This window comes from Notothenia rossii, assembly GCF_949606895.1.
Source record: "Notothenia rossii genome assembly, chromosome: 5".
Classification (NCBI taxonomy): Eukaryota; Metazoa; Chordata; class Actinopteri; order Perciformes; family Nototheniidae; genus Notothenia; species Notothenia rossii.
This window is the reverse complement of record NC_136903.1, coordinates 64,692,675-64,715,572: the sequence shown is the minus strand read 5'-3', so window position 1 is coordinate 64,715,572 and position 22,898 is coordinate 64,692,675. Positions and strand designations below refer to the sequence as shown.

General features: G+C 43.3%; 1 protein-coding gene across 7 annotated transcripts in view; it reads right to left on the bottom strand.

Annotated features, from left to right (window-relative positions):
• The window catches only part of eif4g3a (eukaryotic translation initiation factor 4 gamma, 3a), a 67,911-nt gene that overhangs the window by 4,563 nt on the left and 40,450 nt on the right, over positions 1 to 22,898 (bottom strand). For 4 of the 7 annotated variants that reach the window (XM_079682954.1, XM_079682958.1, XM_079682956.1 and 1 more), the window contains 13 exons: positions 22,638 to 22,784; positions 22,268 to 22,504; positions 21,817 to 21,921; positions 20,331 to 20,469; positions 19,538 to 19,686; positions 17,607 to 17,697; positions 16,360 to 16,477; positions 16,036 to 16,250; positions 14,857 to 14,969; positions 7,259 to 7,431; positions 1,332 to 1,457; positions 828 to 909; positions 522 to 620 (listed from right to left, as the gene is read on the bottom strand). In XM_079682954.1, coding sequence (XP_079539080.1) covers positions 522 to 620; positions 828 to 909; positions 1,332 to 1,457; positions 7,259 to 7,431; positions 14,857 to 14,969; positions 16,036 to 16,250; positions 16,360 to 16,477; positions 17,607 to 17,697; positions 19,538 to 19,686; positions 20,331 to 20,469; positions 21,817 to 21,921; positions 22,268 to 22,504; positions 22,638 to 22,784 — 1,794 coding nt within the window. Of the gene's footprint in view, positions 1 to 521; positions 621 to 827; positions 910 to 1,331; positions 1,458 to 7,258; positions 7,432 to 14,856; positions 14,970 to 16,035; positions 16,254 to 16,359; positions 16,478 to 17,606; positions 17,698 to 19,537; positions 19,687 to 20,330; positions 20,470 to 21,816; positions 21,922 to 22,267; positions 22,505 to 22,637; positions 22,785 to 22,898 lie in introns of all 7 variants that reach the window. The other 3 variants (XM_079682953.1, XM_079682955.1, XM_079682957.1) reach the window with 1 other exon arrangement.

The window sequence follows — 22,898 nt, the reverse complement described above, 5'->3', positions numbered from 1 at the left end:
GCATTGCTCTATGGTAGTTGTTATTTGCACATTGTTAATCATGGGCAATGCATCCTTACATTGTTTAACTGTGAGGTGTTATACAATTGTGCAGTACTAGTAGAGAGAACCAAATATGTAAAGCACTTTTTTGTTAATGTATGATTTGCTGCATATGAGGAATAAAACAAAAATCCTCTGTCGTGCCATATTGAAGTATCATTATTCTGCATTGTGTTGAATCGCATCGTATCGCCCCGTATCGCATAATGTTGAATCTAATCGTATCGCATAATGTTGAATCAAATCGTATCGAACTGTATCGCAACAGGGGTGAATCAAATTGTATCGCCTGGTGTTTCAAATGTATCGTTAATTTATCGTATAGTGGCAACGTATCGAGATGCGCATCGCATCGTCCTCAGTGATGGAGAAGCACATCCCTAATATATATATATATATATATATATATATATATATATATATTTTTAAAGATATGAAACTTTGTAACTCAGTAAAAATACAATTATACAAAAACCAACCTGTTGTGAGATGAAAGCCTGGACGTCCTCCCCCTCTGGCAGGAAGTCGGTCCAGTTGAGGCCAGATTCCCTCCACAAAGAGCCCACAGTCCTATGGCTCTGTGGAGACCAAAGAGACAACATCGCACATCTGTTCTCTGAAACAACTCATTTCTTTCTGGTGTCCAGGACAGGCCGAAAGCCAAATGTGCCAAAACAGGCTACAAATCCAAACGGCAAAATAACCTGTTGAATAATACCCAGAAGTCCATTCCATAATGAAAGCAGGTAACATCATTACAAAATTGAAAATAAAGTGTTGCTTACCATTTGTTTGCATAGTATGTGCAGTATTTCAGAAATTAAGATCCCAGCTCTTCCCACAGGAAGCAAAGGTTTGCTTAATTCACTGTGAACAGACCAAGACCACAGATTACATGCAATCCTCCCTTTCACTCATACAGAAGAATGGGGAAGTTAAATAACACATTAGGAGACTCACGCTTAATACATTATACTGTGCAACTCTAAGTTCCTGTTCAAACTTAAAATGTGTCCAAAACAAGACTAAAAATGTATCTCGGAAATGAGCACAGGAAACCATAACATAAGCGAGAAAAAAGTAAAGTATCAACTCAGTATTTTTGTTCATTATGAAAATATTGATCAGATGTCCAGTGACGATAAACAAAGTAAAACAATCTTAGCTACTTCCTCCACCAACCCTGTGCACAGTGATCCAAGTGGTCACATTTTATCCTGAGCAAATGCACCACATTTGAGTTCATTTGTATTATATGTTCTCTTTTAGTTTTGGAGTAAATGACTAACCTAAAGAGCCCTCTCATAGAGAAGCCCCCCTCCTTCAGCACGGGGCTGAGCAGCTCGGCCAGGTACAGCCAGATGTGGGGAATGTCGATGGCCATGTCGTCCGCCTGCTCCAGCATGTCCGCAAAGCTACAACAAAAAGACACACTGGATCTTTATATTAAGAACTATACTACTGTTCCTGTACTCTGGAAAGAGACAACTGGAATTGCACATGCATTGTAAGTATAACTACAAATTAAACACAAAGCTGCTAAAATACACATTTGATTATATTTGAGAACCTATAATATGTTGATTTATATTTTAAAACTTTTTTTTAATTATGTCAGATTCACACTTTTAAGTTGTAAACTGATTTACAGTATCAAAACAACAGCTAACCTTCAATGGTGTTTTCTTTTAAGTTTACAGAGTACACTAAAGAAATAAAATAGGGTTTTCCCATTTTGTGTCCCATTGATATAGATTAGCAACCTGTTTGACCTACATGTCCAACATGACCTACATAACCCTTCAATACGGACGTTTCCTATCAATGTGTTTCTACTGGAAAACCACCATCAAGTGGTTTTCCATTAGAAACACATTGAAACAGATTTTTCTAAAAGAATAATAAAACGTGGCCAAATTCATCTCCGACCTATTTTCAGTTTCTATAGATCTTTAGTTACTCAGGGAAAGCAACACAGCCAGTGACAGATCCCAGGGGAACACCTTTAATGAAAACATTTCAATGCAAGATTTTACTTTTCTTTTCTGGTAGACTTTCAGCAAAACACTGAACAGGTCTGACAATCTCCTGGTAGAAAGTTGCGGACAAACAATACAGACAAATGACAGTGTGTGTCCAATATGGCTGATGGTGTGTGTCGTGGCTCGGTAGCTCCTGATTCAAACCACCGGCCTCGATTAAAACCTACAATATACAAGACTGTTGCCGGCCTAGTTGTTGTAGAGGATGAGTTACTCAACTCCCTGGCGGTTCAAATTAAAACTATGACCCAGGAGGAGCTAGTCCTTGTAGCCTCTAACACCTTCGATTCCAAATGGATCGATACTTCTAAAAAGACGTTGTTTGAACTCTGTCCTGAAACCAAGCAGCAGTGTGTGGCCTTTAAAGGCAACCAGAAGGATGCAAACAATATCAAAAGCTGCCTAAAAGTAATAAATGAGTGCGGTGAAAATCCCCCGTTTTGTTTCCCACTACCTGGATGAGCTGCCGCCTGTTACGTTTAACAACCTGGATGTGTCCAACCTGCTGAGCAAGATGGAGCGACTGCACAGCGAGGTTTGCGCGTTAAGACACGTAGTGGAAGTTCAGGCAGATATCGGTGAGGACCTGCGTGCTGTGGCTGCGACCATGGACAGCAGAGTTGCTGCCGTAGAACGCCAGTTGGAGCCGAGTCATGGTGGAGGACTGGCTGTACCAAGTGACGCTGAAACTGCCTGTGGGAGCACTCGGGGTGATGGCCAGGATGGTGCGGTGTCGGTGAAGGATGCGAGCCCCCCCGGCTCTTCTGCTTCTGCTGATGTACATCCCAACTGTGTTGACCCGGTTGCTGCGTCAGGGACCGTGAGTGCCTGTGAGAGCCCTGGAGGAACTGCGGTAAATTTGCAGGTATGGAGTCAAGTTGTGAAACAGGGCAGAAGTCGGAGGAATAGGGCCGAGGGCCAGTCTGCCTTATCTAAACAGCTTGTTGGGAAACCTGAACGGAGGATGCCTAAGCCTATTGTTGGCACTGCTGCACAAGGAAATATAAAAGTGGTCCGTACGAAGTTGGTGAGTGTTTTTGCTACCAATTTCTCGCCAGACCGTGATGCTGAGACACTGTCCGAATATCTAACTGAACAACTCGGCCGTGATGTTAACTGTCACATGTTATTGAAACTGCGAGCAACAGATATAGCTTGTTTAAAGTGTGTGCTGAGTGCAATGAATTGCGGAGATGTTTAACCCAGAACTCTGGCCTGAAGGCTCAGTTGTGAGGCGATATTATGAACCACGTAAAGCGGAGGTGATAGGGCAGGTGGAATTGTATTATCACTGGCCCCACCATTGTAACCACTGGCCCGGAGCATTCGTCCAAAAGAAATCGACTAATAATGAAGAAAATGAACACATTTGTTGCAATAGTAATTCATGCACTAACTACATTACTACTTGTACTACAACATTTGAATAATCAGTTTTTCCTCATTTTCCTCAATTGTTCATATTTGGTTATTTAAAATAATGATATTGTGGTCATTGTTAAAAAATGTCTGCTATTATGAGTATTATTATTTGTATAATGCACTTTCTGCCTTCCTGTCATTAGGAGTTAGAAATGTAATGGCTATAGATGAGATTAGACCCTTCATTCTAAACTGCTGGGACATTTCCCTAAAGCCAATACCTTTATATTTTCTACTCTTCACTTACTTGTCAGCATAGGTCGGCATTGATGTACAGAGCCGACAGAAGACCTTGTTTATATTGGCATCATATTGAGAGGTGCAGCCAGTGACACTTCACCACTAGAAGCCAACTCCATCGATCAAGCTGGCTGAAACTTTCTCTCCCTCTTCTTCTCATGCTCCCTGTCACTCTCCTTTAACTCCTCCGGTGACTTTCTTTTATTTGAAGATTGTTTTTTGCCCGGCGCTTGGCCGGTTACCACTGGTATTAAAAACATTTTGGCAAATGGTTAGGTGGCACGATAATCTGTAGTGAAGGAGCGCGCTCCCGCTCACGGGAGCCTGCTTAGCTAAACGTTATGCGGGTTGGATCATTTAACTGTCGCGGGCTGCGCCTGGGCAACAGCGCTGCTGATATGATCCGATGTGTAGTGGTGGAAAACTTGGTACAAAAATGTGACATTTTATGCTTGCAAGAAACTTTCTTTCCAAAGCAGGACTTGGGAAAGTTGAACTCTCTTAATGGCAATTTTCACGGGGCTGGTGAGTCCACTACGGACCTATCTCTGGGATTAGTGAGAGGAAGGATAGCAGGGGGCGTGGCTATCCTGTGGCACAAAAAGCTGGACGCTGTCATTAATGTCATCAGGCTTGAAGTTGACTGCTGTATTGCTGTACAGATCAAAATGAATAACAAAGAGTTTAGCATTCTCAATGTATTCACACCATATGAGTCACAGCATAATGAAGATGAATACCTGAACAGACTTGCTTTTATACATAATTTTATTGTTGATAATCATTCCACCAGTGTTTATGTAGTGGGTGATATGAATGCTGAAATATCAGACAAAAGGTCCTTGTTTGCTAAGCATATGCTACAGTTTTGTGATGATAACAATCTTATATTATCAAGCCAAATACTTTTGCCTACAGATAGCTATTCATATATAAGCGAGGCCTGGCATACAACTTCATGGCTTGACCATTGCATAAACACTGCTAATGCCCATGACATTGTAAGATCAATTGAGATTGTGTATGAGACATCAATGTCAGATCACATTCCTTTTGTAATGTCACTAGATTATGATAGTCTCCCTGAGATGTCTCAAGAGGTTAAAAATGCCTGTACCACTAAAGTGGATTGGTCCAAGCTCACAAATGAGGATAGGCTATTGTACTATGGGAGAACTGATGTCCTATTGAGTGATGTATATCTACCCAAAGTGGCAACTCTGTGTGTTGATGTGGGTTGTAATGAAAGCTCTCACCGTGAAGACCTCTGTAACATGTATGATTGTATTGTGGAAGCTGTATGTAAGGCCAGTAGACCGTGCTATATCTACTCTAGGAAGAGACACAACGTCAAGCTAGGGTGGAATAAACATGTGGCTGATCAATACGCTGAAGCCAAGAATGCTTTTGGGGCCTGGGTCCGGGCAGGAAGGCCCAGAGAGGGGCCTGTCCTGGATCTCAAAAAGCGTACAAATGCTCGATATAAATATGCAGTTCGTTATGTCAACAAACATACAGAAACATTGAGAGCGGATTCTATGGCTGAAAAGCTCCTTCATAATGATGTGACTGGCTTCTGGAAGGAGGCAAGAGCTCTGAACAGGGCCAGTACATTGTTACCATGTACCATAGAGGGAGTATCTGGAGCCGATAACATAGCTGAGTTGTGGAGGCAACATTACTCTACTATACTTAATTGTGTTGAAAGTGACCCCTACAAAGTTGGTAATGTTGTGAAAAGTGACACAGTGGGAATCACAGCTAAAGAGGTTTATCGAGCAATTGCACAGCTAACTGATAACAAAGCATGACCGAACTTTGACCGAATCACTGCAGAGCACCTTAAACTGGCAAGCCCGAAGGTTGCAGTTCTTCTTGCCATTTGTTTTACCGGCCTCATTACTCATGGTATGTTGCCAGACTCCATGTTGACTGTTACTTTGGTCACTGTCATTAAGGACAAAGCGGGCAAGGTAGGGAGCTTGGATAACTATAGACCAATTGCTCTATCCAGTGTGTTATCCAAATTCCTGGAAAGAATTTTGTGAGATAGACTATGTTCTTATTTATGTACCTCAGATAACCAGTTTGGCTTCAAGGCTAAGCATGGTACTGAGCTATGCATCTATGCTTTGAAGGAAATGGTAGAAACATATAGAAGACAGAATTCCACTGTTCTGATTGGTTTCATTGATGCCTCTAAGGCTTTTGACCGAGTTAACCATCATACACTGTTTTTAAAATTGAGACAAAGGGGTGTGCCTAACAGTATAATTAGGATCCTGGCTTATTGCCAACCAATGCCAACCAGAGCATGGGGATAAAATGGCGGAATGCAGTCTCGGCGCCATTTGGTGTTGGTAATGGAGTCCGCCAGGGGGGGCTCCTCTCACCATGCCTTTTTAATATCTATATGAATGATCTATCTTATGATTTAAGTGTGTGTAAAACAGGGTGTGTGATTTATAATGTGATTGTAAACCATCTTATGTATGCCGATGATCTGGCTATTGTTTCTCCTAGCAGTGCTGGTTTTCAACAGTTGCTAAATGTTTGTTCTGATTATGGAGTCAAATTTGACGTTAAATACAATGCTAAGAAGAGCGCTGTAATGATCTGCAGAGCAAAAGGGGATAAGAACCTTTGTTTTCCAACATTCTATCTATCAGGACAGGTGCTGTCTGTTTGCTGTAACACTAAGTATCTGGGACACATTATCACAGATGAAATGGCTTATGATGATGACATGTATAGACAGCGGCGTGTCTTATATATACAAGCCAACATGTTGGCTAGAAAATTCTCTTGGTGTTCAGATAAGGTTAAGGTGAACCTCTTTAGAGCTTATTGTACTCCTCGATACTGCCCCCTTGTGGGTCAAGTTTAAGAAGGCGAGCCTCCGGAAGCTCCAGGTTGCATATAATGACTGTTTGCTTAGGAAACCAAGGTGGTGCAGTGTAAGTGAAATGTTCTGTAATGCACAAGTCAACACGTTCCATGCTCTTTTGAGAAATCTGATGTACAAATTCATCTGTCGATTTAATGTTTCTCATAACTCTGTCATTATGCTGCTTTCAGATCCGTGTCTCAGTGCTGTACGATACCAGTCACCTCTGTGGAAACATTGGTATAACTGCCTTTTTTTATTTATATTTGAGTGTTGTATGTCTTGTAATAATGGACCAAGAGTCTCTTTAAATAAAGATGATGATGATGATGAATACAGACAAAATTTGAGTTTTAATTAGTGACAATGGATACTTTGAACAAAATCAAAAACAAGCAAGAAGTGCTTGTTGGCAGGATACAGAACAGAAAGCCCTAAAGGCTGCAAGAGATGTCAATGAAGTCTGATGAAGCTGACAGGAAGTGAGACTGAAAGTAAATTAAGATCATTTAGAAAGACAGTAACACAATAACAAAATATGCTTTCTGGAGAGTTAATGATCAAGCCTTGGTCACATTGTGTTCTTGATTAAGATGTGGAGTACATTCAGAGCAGGTGAACTGACCCTTTGTGGAACTGGGCTCTGGGCAGGATGCCGCGCTGCAGCAGCTGGAAGAGGAGCTGGCCCATGTGGTCCCGGGTTATCTGACTGCGCTCCAGCGTGGACTCCACCCCGATGCGCACAAACGCGTGCAGCTGAGAGCTCAGGTCCAGCTCGTCCACACACTGCACAGCCTCCTTGGGACACAAGGGAATGGGATTCAGAATGAGTGTTACTGGTAGGGATGCTCCGATCGATATCGGCCGATACTCGCTCTCTGCCGATCGATATCGGCCGATACTCGCTCTCTGCCGATCGATTGGTGCTCTCTAAAAATTACATTACATTACATTGCATTTAGCTGACGCTTTTATCCAAAGCGACTTACAATAAGTGCATTCGACCAGGAAGATACAACCTTTAAGAAAACAGAATCATATAAGTACATCAGGTTTCATAGAGCCAAACATTTCAAGTGCTACTCAACTGGCATTTAGAAAGCCAGCCCTTTATTAGTATATAAGTGCTTTGTTAGTAATTTTATCGCTCGAAGTGGAGTCTAAAGAGATGAGTTTTCAGTTTGCGTCGGAAGATGTGTAAGCTATCTGCTGTCCTGATTTCAATGGGGAGCTCATTCCACCATTTTGGAGCCAGGATAGCAAACCCACGTGTTTTTGCTGACGGGAACTTGGGTCCCCCTCGGAGTGCGGGTGCAGCGAGCTGTTTGGCTGATGCAGAGCGGAGTGCACGTGCTGGGGTGTACGGTTTAACCATGACCTGGATGTAGGAAGGGCCAGATCCATTCGCAGCATGGTACGCAAGTACCAGTGTCTTGAAATGGATTCTAGCAGTTACTGGAAGCCAGTGAAGGGAGCGGAGGAGCGGTGTGGTATGGGAGAATTTGGGAAGGTTGAAGACCAGACGAGCCGCTGCATTCTGGATGAGCTGCAGAGGTCGGATGGCACATGCAGGTAGACCAGCCAGGAGGGAGTTGCAGTAGTCTAGGCGTGAGATGACGAGAGCCTGGACCAGAATCTGCGCTGATGTCTGGGTCAGCTGGGGACGTATCCTCCTGATGTTGTAAAGCGTGTATCTGCAGCAGCGGGTTGTAGCAGCGATGTTTGCAGTGAAGGACAGTTTGTTATCTAGGACCACACCCAGATTCCTTGCAGTCTGAGTCGGGGAAACAACAGAGGTGCCGATGTTGATTGTTAGGTCAAGAGTGGGACAATCTTTTCCCGGAAGGAAGAGCAGTTCAGTCTTGTCAAGGTTGAGCTTGAGGTGATGAGCAGACATCCACCGAGAGATGTCTGCTAGGCAAGCAGAGATGCGTGCGACGACCTGGGTCTCTGAGCGGGGAAAGGACAGAATTAGTTGGGTGTCGTCAGCGTAGCAGTGGTATGAAAAACCATGCGGGCTAATGACAGACCCGAGCGAGTTTGTGTACAGGGAGAAGAGGAGGGGACCAAGAACCGAGCCCTGAGGGACCCCTGTAGTTAATTGACAAGGGTCGGACTCGGACCCTCTCCAAGTAACCCTGTAGGTGCGGTCGTTGAGGTATGAGGTGAGGAGGGAAAGTGCAGTGCCTGAAACTCCAAGTTCTTGGAGAGTGCGAAGGAGGATCCGATGGTTCACCGTGTCGAATGCAGCAGACAGGTCCAGAAGGATGATGACAGAGGAGAGGGAGGCTGCTTTAGCAGTGTGCAGTTTGTCAGAGACAGCAAGGAGAGCAGTTTCTGTTGAGTGACCTGCCTTGAAACCAGACTGGTGCGGATCCAGAAGGTTGTTCTGATGGAGATAAGAGGAGAGTTGTTTAAAGACAGCGCGTTCAAGTGTTTTAGACAGGAACGGGAGGAGAGAGACGGGCCTGTAGTTAATAACATCAGACGGGTTGAGAGTGGGTTTCTTTAGGAGAGGGTTTACTCTTGCCTCCTTGAGACTGTTTGGAAAGTGACCAGAAGTTAGAGAAGTGTTGATGAAATGGGTGAGAAATGGTAGAATATCAGGAGCGATAGTCTGAAGGAGGTTTGAGGGGATAGGGTCCAGAGAACAGGTGGTAGGACGGGCAGAGGTAACGAGGGTAAGAACCTCACTTGGAGAGAGAGGGGAGAAGGAGGTCAGTGTGTGGGTGAAGGGAGGGTCTGGTGACCCAGCGGTGAGTAAAGGTGAGTCAGAAAAAGAAGAGCGAATATCATCAACCTTTTTTTCAAAATGGTTAACAAAGTCGCTTGACAGAAGGGAGGAGGGGGGAGGTGCTTTGGGGGGGTCCAAGAGGGTGGAGAAGATAGAAAATAGTTTTTTGGGATTGGAATAGGAAGATTGGATCTTATCTTGAAAGAAAGTGCTTTTTGCCTGAGAGATGGAAGCAGAGAAAGAGGAGAGGAGAGCCTGATAGGTTAGGAGGTCGTCATGGTGTTTGGATTTCCACCATTTCCGCTCTGCTGCCCGAAGGATGGTTCTATTAGCACGCAGTGCATCATTTAGCCAGGGAGCAGGAGGGGACTGACGAGCCGGCCGCGATGAGAGAGGACAGAGAAAGTCCAGAGAGGATGAGAGAGTCGAGAGGAGAGTTTTTGCAGCAGTGTTTGGAGGCAGGAGTTGGAACGAGTCAGAGGAAGGGAGGGCTGAGAGCACCGATGAGGCAAAGGTAGAGGGGGAGAGGGAACGGAGGTTACGGCGGACAGGAGCAGAGTTAGAAGAGATGAGGTTGTTATGTTTGGAAAGGGGTAGAGAGAATGAAATGAAGAAGTGATCGGATGTGTGGAGCGGGTTTACAGAGAGGTTAGAAGTAGAGCAGTTCCTTGAGAATATGAGATCAAGGACATTGCCAGCTTTATGAGTTGGTGGGGATGGAGACAGTGAGAAAGCAAAGGTGGTTAACAGAGATGTTAGTTCAGATATCTTCCCTGTCTGGAGGTTGAAATCTCCGAGAAGTACAGCGGGAGGGCCAGCTTCAGGGATGTGTGAGAGGAGATTATCTAATTCCTCCAAGAAGTCCCCCAAGGCGCCTGGTGGACGGTAGAGAACAACAATGGTTAATTGTATAGGATGGGTTACTGTGACGGCATGGAATTCAAAGGTGGAAGGAGTGAAATTAGGTAGCTTGAAGAGGGAAAAGCTCCATTTGGGAGAGAGCAGGAGACCAGTGCCACCTCCTCTGCCAGAGGGTCTGGGTGTATGGGAGAAGGAATATGCTGTGGAGAGAGCTGCTGGGGTGGATGTGTTGGATGGAGTGATCCAGGTCTCCGTGAGAGCAAGGAAATCCAGAGACTGCAGGGAAGCGTAGCCAGAGATGAAGTCAGCCTTAGGAACAGCTGACTGGCAGTTCCACAGGCCCCCTGAAACTAGATGCTGGATCTCAGTGGAGCATGTGGGATAGACGAGAGCAGGCCGGTGAGATCGATTAGGAGAAACACGGGGCCAGTGATAATTGCGAGAAGACACATGAACAGGAATGCAGAAAATACACATGATTATAGCATGAGGGGCTAGAGAACCCAAGAGAATTGAATAAAACTAAATAACACCAGCGATACTTGGCGCAATCAGAGTAGGATTTGCCTCCTCTTTGCCTCCCACGTGACTCCCACAGGACTCTTAATGTCTTTGTCAGTCTTCGTCTGGCTGACGCTGAAGCTGACGCTGCAGGAAAAACGCAACCTAAGATGGATACCTGATTGCTCAGTTCTCACAGCTTTGGGGGCACGCCCCTGTAATTAGTTAACTATTTTCTGCTGATGGGCGACAGCAGAGTCTTCCTGCCTATTGAAATGCACACTTGAGGGGCGTGACTCACTGAGACCCGAGTTACGCCTGGAGTTGAGCAGATCTGAGATTTTAAAATCTCTCAGAAATCGCCGTTTTAGCTACAATAACTACAGAACAATTATACAGAGTAGAATAAATGAAACAGAGAAGTCTATTTAAACAAGAATATAACTTACAGTGATTGCTGAGTCAGTATCGATAGTGTCCTCGCCTAGTCTGGAAGCACACTGAGTTATTCTGATTTGAAATGCGCTATTTAAAATGTTTTTGCACTTCACGCAATCAGCAGAGTCTTCCTGCCTATTGAAATGCACACTTGAGGGGCGTGACTCACTGAGACCCGAGTTACGCCTGGAGTTGAGCAGATCTGAGATTTTAAAATCTCTCAGAAATCGCCGTTTTAGCTACAATAACTACAGAACAATTATACAGAGTAGAATAAATGAAACAGAGAAGTCTATTTAAACAAGAATATAACTTACAGTGATTGCTGAGTCAGTATCGATAGTGTCCTCGCCTAGTCTGGAAGCACACTGAGTTATTCTGATTTGAAATGCGCTATTTAAAATGTTTTTGCACTTCACGCAATCAGCAGAGTCTTCCTGCCTATTGAAATGCACACTTGAGGGGCGTGACTCACTGAGACCCGAGTTACGCCTGGAGTTGAGCAGATCTGAGATTTTAAAATCTCTCAGAAATCGCCGTTTTAGCTACAATAACTACAGAACAATTATACAGAGTAGAATAAATGAAACAGAGAAGTCTATTTAAACAAGAATATAACTTACAGTGATTGCTGAGTCAGTATCGATAGTGTCCTCGCCTAGTCTGGAAGCACACTGAGTTATTCTGATTTGAAATGCGCTATTTAAAATGTTTTTGCACTTCACGCAATCAGCAGAGTCTTCCTGCCTATTGAAATGCACACTTGAGGGGCGTGACTCACTGAGACCCGAGTTACGCCTGGAGTTGAGCAGATCTGAGATTTTAAAATCTCTCAGAAATCGCCGTTTTAGCTACAATAACTACAGAACAATTATACAGAGTAGAATAAATGAAACAGAGAAGTCTATTTAAACAAGAATATAACTTACAGTGATTGCTGAGTCAGTATCGATAGTGTCCTCGCCTAGTCTGGAAGCACACTGAGTTATTCTGATTTGAAATGCGCTATTTAAAATGTTTTTGCACTTCACGCAATCAGCAGAGTCTTCCTGCCTATTGAAATGCACACTTGAGGGGCGTGACTCACTGAGACCCGAGTTACGCCTGGAGTTGAGCAGATCTGAGATTTTAAAATCTCTCAGAAATCGCCGTTTTAGCTACAATAACTACAGAACAATTATACAGAGTAGAATAAATGAAACAGAGAAGTCTATTTAAACAAGAATATAACTTACAGTGATTGCTGAGTCAGTATCGATAGTGTCCTCGCCTAGTCTGGAAGCACACTGAGTTATTCTGATTTGAAATGCGCTATTTAAAATGTTTTTGCACTTCACGCAATCAGCAGAGTCTTCCTGCCTATTGAAATGCACACTTGAGGGGCGTGACTCACTGAGACCCGAGTTACGCCTGGAGTTGAGCAGATCTGAGATTTTAAAATCTCTCAGAAATCGCCGTTTTAGCTACAATAACTACAGAACAATTATACAGAGTAGAATAAATGAAACAGAGAAGTCTATTTAAACAAGAATATAACTTACAGTGATTGCTGAGTCAGTATCGATAGTGTCCTCGCCTAGTCTGGAAGCACACTGAGTTATTCTGATTTGAAATGCGCTATTTAAAATGTTTTTGCACTTCACGCAATCAGCAGAGTCTTCCTGCCTATTGAAATGCACACTTGAGGGGCGTGACTCACTGAGACCCGAGTTACGCCTGGAGTTGAGCAGATCTGAGATTTTAAAATCTCTCAGAAATCGCCGTTTTAGCTACAATAACTACAGAACAATTATACAGAGTAGAATAAATGAAACAGAGAAGTCTATTTAAACAAGAATATAACTTACAGTGATTGCTGAGTCAGTATCGATAGTGTCCTCGCCTAGTCTGGAAGCACACTGAGTTATTCTGATTTGAAATGCGCTATTTAAAATGTTTTTGCACTTCACGCAATCAGCAGAGTCTTCCTGCCTATTGAAATGCACACTTGAGGGGCGTGACTCACTGAGACCCGAGTTACGCCTGGAGTTGAGCAGATCTGAGATTTTAAAATCTCTCAGAAATCGCCGTTTTAGCTACAATAACTACAGAACAATTATACAGAGTAGAATAAATGAAACAGAGAAGTCTATTTAAACAAGAATATAACTTACAGTGATTGCTGAGTCAGTATCGATAGTGTCCTCGCCTAGTCTGGAAGCACACTGAGTTATTCTGATTTGAAATGCGCTATTTAAAATGTTTTTGCACTTCACGCAATCAGCAGAGTCTTCCTGCCTATTGAAATGCACACTTGAGGGGCGTGACTCACTGAGACCCGAGTTACGCCTGGAGTTGAGCAGATCTGAGATTTTAAAATCTCTCAGAAATCGCCGTTTTAGCTACAATAACTACAGAACAATTATACAGAGTAGAATAAATGAAACAGAGAAGTCTATTTAAACAAGAATATAACTTACAGTGATTGCTGAGTCAGTATCGATAGTGTCCTCGCCTAGTCTGGAAGCACACTGAGTTATTCTGATTTGAAATGCGCTATTTAAAATGTTTTTGCACTTCACGCAATCAGCAGAGTCTTCCTGCCTATTGAAATGCACACTTGAGGGGCGTGACTCACTGAGACCCGAGTTACGCCTGGAGTTGAGCAGATCTGAGATTTTAAAATCTCTCAGAAATCGCCGTTTTAGCTACAATAACTACAGAACAATTATACAGAGTAGAATAAATGAAACAGAGAAGTCTATTTAAACAAGAATATAACTTACAGTGATTGCTGAGTCAGTATCGATAGTGTCCTCGCCTAGTCTGGAAGCACACTGAGTTATTCTGATTTGAAATGCGCTATTTAAAATGTTTTTGCACAAAAATGACGATCGCGAGAGCCGATCGCATGACGTAAAATAATGACGTAAAATACATGACACTTTTCTCTGTGTGCGGCAAAACAAGCTCGCCAAAATGGCTTCACCAGTATGGCAGTATTTTAAGGTGTCCGAAAAAGACAGTAAAATAGCATGCAACGTGTGTGAAGCAGAAATCCTGCAGCTCCACCCGCTGTGACGGACCGGTGAGCGGAGCGAAACACACACTAAGAGTTAGACCTAACACACTTAGCTGTTTTATCTACCTCTGGAACAAGCTAAACTAGTTATAAATATATATTTATTCTTCACTGTCGGGTCACTCATTACTGGATCAGTGAGCTGCATGAGACGATACTGACAGGCTCGGGGAGAGAGAGAGAGGGGGAGAGGAAAAGAGAGCGCTTATTATCCAAAGTGAATGTAAACTTGAATAATGTACTTCATTTTCTATATAAAAAATATGTTGGTTGTTGTTTGTGGAAGCGCCAGTGAATGAGCCCCATTAACTGAGCTTTAAACATCACTTTAAATTGGACGATCCCCATAGGCCCCGCCCATTCGATTGGATCGGCCGATACTGATTCCGGCGATCGGCCCCAAAATTGGCGATCGGAGCATCCCTAGTTACTGGTAAGAGAAGGGAGACTGAAACACAACATGCTTTTGAATTCTGGTAGCTATTGTTGTAGGCTCAGTGATAAAGAAACAATCATTGATTTCTCATTAACATCCTTCTAAGCACCAAGTTTGTTAACTTACATTCAAACATGCCACCTACTAAACAGGGACCTAATGTTGGACCTATCTTCTTGTGAATGTCGGTACCTTGTAGTCATTTATGTGCAGGAACTCGTCGATGATGGACTTGGACTTCCTCTCAATCTCCTCCTCAGAGAGAGCAGGTCTGTCTGAAGTCGGGACCACCGGCTCAGCTTTCACTGTTGATCGAAAAAAAACGACAATAAAAATAGTTTCTGTCTTGCCCCTTTCACACCAACGCGGTTCCAGGGCCGGTTCGGAGCTAGAGCCTGATAAGCACAGTTTTTTCCTGTTCACACCACAGCGGAGCCGGCTCTTTTCCCCGAAAACCTGTTCTTACCAAGCTCCAAAAAATGGTACGTCGGAGGCGGGGCAGGGGCGGTATTAACCTGAGCTAACAGTTTATGGCGAGTACGGCAAATGAAAGTTGTAACAAGCAGTAGCGCTGAGCAAAGTGACTAGAACGCAATCAAACACTTTATAAAGTCAGGCAACACTAACCAGGCTTCGTGTGATTCTGTTTATTTGTACCTTACTTTGACCATCCGCTCGCTGTTATTGATCATTGTGGAGAGCAGGCAGAAGTGTTGTTTTGTATTAGCAGCTATCGGATGGAATCAATACATGGACTGCACAGGTTGTCATGTCAAACTTTCATAACAGCGTTGTGATGTCAAACAGCGGGCAGCACTGCAGCGGTCGGTAAATGCCGCTGAAATACATTAATAAACAATGAACCACAGAACTCTGGAGAAAAGTACGAGGGTTGAGAACTAGTTATTTAATTTAATCTGACTTCGTATGATTAAAAGCAACACGATCATCAACCCGACGCCGTTGGGGAGAAAATCAGCGATGTAAACGGTGACGTCATGACGCAGCAGCGGCAGCACCAGTCGGGCTCTGGGCGGTGTGAACAAAACGGGGGCTAAAGAGGAAAAACGGTTCTGAACCAGAAAATGGGAACCGCGTTGGTGTGAAAGCAACATGAAGATCCAGGTCAGATCTTCTCTGTATGAGTCACATTTATTCGTCTATTTAGATTAGTATAAGTATAACCGTCACAGATTATTAGCAGAGTTTGTTGAAAATATAAACTAATTGATATCTTTTATGGAGTTGATCCTTTTGTTTTCGACCTGCAGTTGCTAATACATTCATTACATCCAAGATTTTTGGATATAAAATAAAACCTGTTCATGGCTTGAAATCATAGAGCTCAAGCATCAGTGTGCAGCCCCTCACCCGGCTCTCTGACTCTGCTCTCCGTCTTGTCCTCTGTGACGCTCGGTCTCCGGGGCTCGGCTCCCTCTCGCTCCGGCTCTCTGCGCGGCTCCTCGGGGGTCGGACTCTCCAGCAGCTCCTTGGAACTGCCTCCCCTGGTGAAGGGTCCGGGCCGAGACGATGGAGGGGTGGAGATCAGGGGCTTCTCACCGCGGTCTCTCCCCACACTGCTACGACTGCTGGAGGGGAATAAAGGAAACTGTTTCTGTATCCGGGGGAACCATCAGAAAGACACAGGGGCCAATCTCAAGAGGTCAGAGACCATTGATTGATGGTGACCTTTACCTTCCCAGAGTTCTCCTGGGGTCAAAGTCTGTGTTCTGTGGAGGAGTGGTGGAGGGTTGAAGGGAAGGAGTAGACTGCAGCGCAGAGTATCGATTGAGGCCGGCCGTCCGTGATAGTTCTGTTATAAAGGGCAACAAATAAAGCAAATGAGCAGGTATTATTAGAGTGAATGTGTCACTTAAAACACTTTATATACACAATAAATATTCTGGATTAATATGTCTAGAGGAAAAAAATCTCCCTCACGACTTTTTATATTTTGTAATACTATACAAACCTTGTACAATGCATTTCATTTCAATTTCTAATATGATCATACTTGACAATATCAACCTCTCTGTTTTTTGTTTACATGAAATGTCATTCCAGATATGATTGGATAACACCTCACATTTTGTTAGGACATGCTGACATCTTAACCTCACATTTAGGCCATCTATCATCTATAATAACACAAACATGCAACCTCTTTCCATTTTAATCTACAGTTGGAAAAACAGAGGTTTAATGACCCATTTAGCATTACTTTAAAGAAGTTTATAATGATTTCAACTCAAATGTTGATGCTTGTTGAACCAGTCAACAAACAACTTCATCGAGTGATGAAGAATATTTAGATTGGCACCTATGACTCACAATACTAAATGTACCTAACTTTGTTATAAACTATTTATATATATACACCATGCTGCGAATGGATCTGGCCCTTCCTACATCCAGGACATGGTTAAACCGTACACCCCAGCACGTAAACTCTACTCTGCATCAGCCAAACAGCTCGCTGCACCCGCACTGCGAGGGGGACCCAAGTTCCCATCAGCAAAAACACGTGGGTTTGCTATCCTGGCTCCAAAATGGTGGAATGAGCTCCCCATTGACATCAGGAAAGCAGAAAGCTTACACATCTTCCGGCGCAGACTGAAAACTCATCTCTTTCGACTCCACTTCGAGCGATAGAATTACTAACAAAGCACTTATATACTAATAAAGGACTGGCTTATCTAAAGCTAGTTGAGTAGCACTTGAAATGTTTTAGCTCTATGAAACCTGATGTACTTATATGATTCTGTTTTCTTAAAGTTTGTATCTTCCTGGTCGAATGCACTTATTGTAAGTCGCTTTGGATAAAAGCGTCAGCTAAATGTAATGTAATGTAATATTCATTGTCTTTTCTGGCCTGTAAAGATTGCCAGTTCCTGCTACTGCAATGCTTGGAGCCACTGTGGTCTTGCTTCAGATAATCTTACCTGAGTCACTGGCCTTGGCTCCTCCACTGCTGCCCTTCACCCACGTGACTTGGGCCCGGGGGCCGAGCTGGATCTTTTCATCTATTTGAGGCTGCAGGAAGAGAATAGTTTAAGAACGAGCTGCAAGCAGACCTGGAAAAATGACAGCAAAGGCGAATGAGGAAATCATTTCAGTGAATGAGCGAATGAGGATATCCTTTCAGTGAGGAAATAATTTCAATTCAGACACGATATGCGACTTAAACCTACAAGATTGTCTAGATGATTATGTCTGAGTAGACATAAATAATACACATATGTGTGTAAATAAAGATTGCATGTGATACCATATCCTAACAATCTGCCTAAACTTTGTACTCTGATTGAAGAAATACAGTCAGTAGTATGCAGTGTTGCACGGGTTACCGATACTTGAAAAGGTACCGTGATACCCTGCCGTTAAAAACTTTACGATTCCTCCGTTTCATTAGTATCGGTACTTTAAGAATGACGGGGGAAAGTACTCCGGTGAGAAAGCGCTGTTTTAATAAGAGCCGTGTGTGTTCAGCACTCTGCTTCCACTCCCTGCACTGCAGCCGTGCCTGCAGTCCCTCCCATCTCAAGCACGCTCTAAGCCCCTCCCCTCTCTCGTGCACGCGCTAGCTGCCAGAGCATGTGAGAAAACGAGAAGCATGGCTGCAAGTGGGAGTGCATCTGCCGCTGCGCCTCGGCTTGTTGACAAAAAAGACGCCAGAAGCTAAATTTGGAAGTATTTTAGCTATATCTCTGACAGTTAGGGCAAGTCTACGGACACCACGAGGCCTGTCTGTAACACATGTTTTAGATCCCTGCAACCAAGGGAGCCAACACACAAACTTGGCTAAGCACCTCGCCGACCGGCATCCAGAGCTGTTTAAAGAATTTAAAGACAGACAGGTTCGCGAATGTGATAGATAACATAATTACATCATGCTCAAGCCCATGCCCTCAAATCTAATTCAAACAAGTGTAATTTATTTTTTGACAAACAAACGTTTTCGTAGTTTGACGAGGCAATTAATGGCAATGATAACTGTCTAATATAGCTATATGTTTAGCTAACTTACCAATGTGGCTAACATCTGCAATGTACATGTTGTCAATAATTATTTATATTACTGTACTATTACATGTTAATAAAATATAAAGTTAACTATCAAATAAATCACAAACAATGTTTGAAGAGACCATGTTGTAAGAAAGAGACCATGTTGTAAGAAAACACTTAACAGATAAACTACAATTTTATTTATCATGAAAATAATAAAAGAAAAGTATCGAAAAAGAATCGGAATCGCAATTCTTGACTTGGTATCGAAACCAAAATGTTGGTATCGTGACAACACTATGCAGCATATAACATGACTTGTCATAAAAGACAAATGAGTGTTTCTGACTAACACTGACAGCATGGTGAAATTCCTCCTGCAGGGGGAGGTCTTGTTTACAAAGCAGTTCATCATGATTCCAGCAGAGGGAGAGTGCATAACTGAACATACACCACAATGATGTGGATCAGATGAGGGCAGGGACAGTGTTCGAGTACACAGGATTCCTCTCGGTGCTGTATAAACACTTATCTGCTGTGTACAGACACTTTTCTACTGAAACAACAACAACCACCACCACTGGTGCAGGGGTGGAAAAACACTGGATGAAGGTGAGACAAACTTGTCATGACACGAAGAACAGGCGCACAGATTTAATTAAATTACAAGGCAGAGCTGACAGCCTTCAACCAAGACTCAGTGTCATGAAAAATGGCACATCAAGACTTTTTTTGTTCAAGTGTTGATGGATTTGATGAGTTTATAATTGGGCTTCCTCTGATACAACAAAGTGAAACAACGTTAGAAGAGAGGTGTGTTTGTCCTACTCTTTGAATCTTTGTGAGCAGAAGCAGCTGGTCTCACCTTGGAGATCTTTGGGATCTTGGTGGGGTCGATAGTCCTGCTGTTCTTCGTCACGGGCACAGTGTTCCAGGTCTCTTCTCTCGGCACGCGCGGATCCCGCTGCTCTCGCTGATCCCTCTGGTCCCTCTGATCTCTCTGATCTCTTGGATCTACGACCAAGGACATGTAAAACACTCTTAAAAGGAATTTGGATTCCTTTTTTATTTAAAAAAATTTGCTGTTTAGAAAAGCAACTACAAGGAATGGCTTAATCCAGTCTCCCCATCTATAGAAGACACATTTGATGTGATGTTGTAATGGACATGATAACCTTCTTCACGGTGCCTCTGCAAACTCATTTTGGTACATTTGGCGGAAGAACATTTATATTTACGAGAAAACGTCCTTTTATTTATTTTCAATCACAAATTAAGCACATCCCATGTTCTAGTATTATGTTCCATGATTAAATTGTATTAAGATAAAAAGATAATTCAGCATATCAGAAGTATATATAAAATATATTTGTATTAAATAATAATCAGTGATAATCTAATGGCATTTGAATTCATTGAAAGACAGCTGACAATGTGACGCTTTTGACCCCTTCGTGCTAAATATGATGAAACATGAAAAGGCCTGCTAACAGATGGGAGGGAGTGGGGGGGGGGGGCCTCCTGTCTGTTGTTGGGCACAATAGCATCTCTGCAGGCTGCATGGACAGGAAGTGTGTCTGTATGTTAGAGGCTTCCTGACTCGCTGTAGCCGTGCCGATAGCACTGTGAGCCTTAAAGGGGATTTGGGGCGGGCTGACCTGTCCGTCTCTTGCTGTCCTTGGAGAGAAGCTGCTGCTGCACTCTCCTCTGCTCCTCCTGCTCTTCAATCTTTGCCTCTTTGTGGATCTGCTCGATGGTTTTGGGGCCCTGGTCGGCTCTCCTGGACACCCAGTTGTGCTGAAGAATAAGAACAGTAATCAACAGGAGTGTCAGATGTTCCAACACGTCCTTTACCTGATCAGAGCCATTTCAAATGAGTCCAGATCATTCCGTAAACATCGGGGGATGTAGGGTATTATCATAGAAGATATATCAGCGCAGAAACATGAAGTGTCAAGTGCAGAGGAATAATCTGAATTCTAAGACTGAAGAATGAGCCAATGATCTGAAGTGACTGAAAGATGTCAAGCCTTCATTGGTTATGGATATGCGTTTCAATGCAGAATGCTGATGTTCAGACTGCAGCACAGCAGGGCTTCAAACTGGGATTACAGCGTCTTGAAGGAGACACTGGATGTTTCTCAATTTTGAGGAAGGCTGCTCCAGAGCCACTATTTCAAGCATGCTACGTCATCGAGTGCCGCCGAAGTGCTGTTCCAATGTCCAGCATACTTGGAATGCTACAGAGCCCGGCGTACTTCGTTTGGATACATTTCGAGGCTGCACATTTGTAGACTCCACGGTCTTAAAATCCCCACAATGCTTTGCGCACGGATCAATTTCCCCAAATCTGTGGCGGAAAATGTAAGGCGGGGCCTCTCATATGACGCACACCTGCACACTTGCTCGCCTGTTCCACTCTTTGTTTTCCGAATGCCAGGTAGTATTCTTGCCTCGCTTCTGAAGCAAGTGACTCGGAAGACATGTGCTGCCAAGCAAGCGTACTCGAGATTGAGAAACACCCCGTGATATTGATTCCAATAGATTGTGTAATGTCAGAGAATTACAATGCAGGTGTTCCTCTAATGTAAATGCGTTTACACGACACTAAGCAGGTTAAAGACAAATTAAGTACATTTTGTTACATAAGGACGAACAATGCATCAGATATAAGGCACATACCATCTGCAGCTGTAGCTGTCATTCTTGTAGCTTTGTATTTTTAAATTGACATTATACTTTAAACAGACTGCTTCCAAGATCATTTAAGGACATATTAAATACAATGTCCACAGAAGACATTTGTGTGGGAGAGAGAACTTTGAGATTGTAGCCTTTGCAAACCATTAACATGCACTGAAATCTATATAACACACTACAGGAAAGGGAAATACCCCAAAAGCACAATAGGTCTCAGCTGTAAGAGGTTCTACAGCGTATTTGACTAAACAGTTCTTTTTCCCCGTCAATCTTTCTGAAAAGGTGTTGAAAATCAATAACAAGAGCAGTAGTAGACTATAGCAGAATATGAGCAGAATACTCAATATCAGGTTGCAGGAGGTCAGAGAGATCAATGTAACAAACCTCATCGTGAACCAGAGCTGACCTGAACATAAACAGACATCACAACGCTCACACACTCACCAATCTCTGGTCTACAATGTCCTGTAACATAAACCGTATCCGAGACGACGTCTTCCTCTCCTTGACGATTTTTTCCATCTGGTTAAAATACTGATCCATGCGAGGCTGAAGAAAGAGAGATAAGAGGTTACTTTGAGACATGAAGCTATTTTCTCTATTTCATTTGCTGAGGTCATATTTTAGGACAACATTTTCGCTTTTAGCAACAACTTACTTGCATTGCAAACTAGCATTCTGTTTAACAAAACTAAAAGATTTAGCAGCTGCAAATTCAGCTTTCATGGTGAATATTGCACGCACTGAGGAATGTATTGCTATGAACTGATCAAAACTGATTAGACATCAAAAGAAAAAAGGCACACTTTCCCTTTAACGGGATGAAGTTGTCTCATTGAACTGTTGATCATTTCTGGCTAATACAATAAATCACCTATCTTCTCCTCCTCCTCACCTTGGCCTTCTCAAAGTCCAGGTCCTTGCCGATGGTGGTGAGCAGCCTGCAGAGACACTCCAAAGACTCCTCGTCGTGGTTCTTCAGCAGCTTGACAACACAGTCGTGCATGATGGCCTCAGTCAACATCTTGAGCTTAAAGAGCTCGCCGATGAAGCGGATGTTGCCGATGGAGCGCCGCCGGGCCTTGTCCTTGGCTTCCCTCAGCTCCACCTGCAGCCGCTCACGCTCTGTCGTCTGAGGGGAGCAGGGGAACATTAAACAAATGCTTAACCTGCAGGTTATTCACTACATGTCTTTGCCACAGTTTCATTCCCTCCCCCGTGCTTGAAATCGGATTTCACACCCAAGTTATTCATGGGGCACATACCGATGCAGCAGAGTCCAGCTCTTTCTGCTTCCTCTCGAACACCACGTCGTCCACCTTGTCTTTCTCAAATTCCTTCTGGCAGCGGTTTAGCAGCAGCTTGCGGAAGTTCACTGTGGTGTTAGGTTTGTCTGTCATGGGCACCTTGAGCTGCACAGGAACACAAGTAGAAACACAAGTTAAACATGGTTAAAGGTTTAGTCACTTTACGTTGAAAAGTGACTTTAATGTATACTTAGTATAAAGCCCTAAATAGTGTATGAA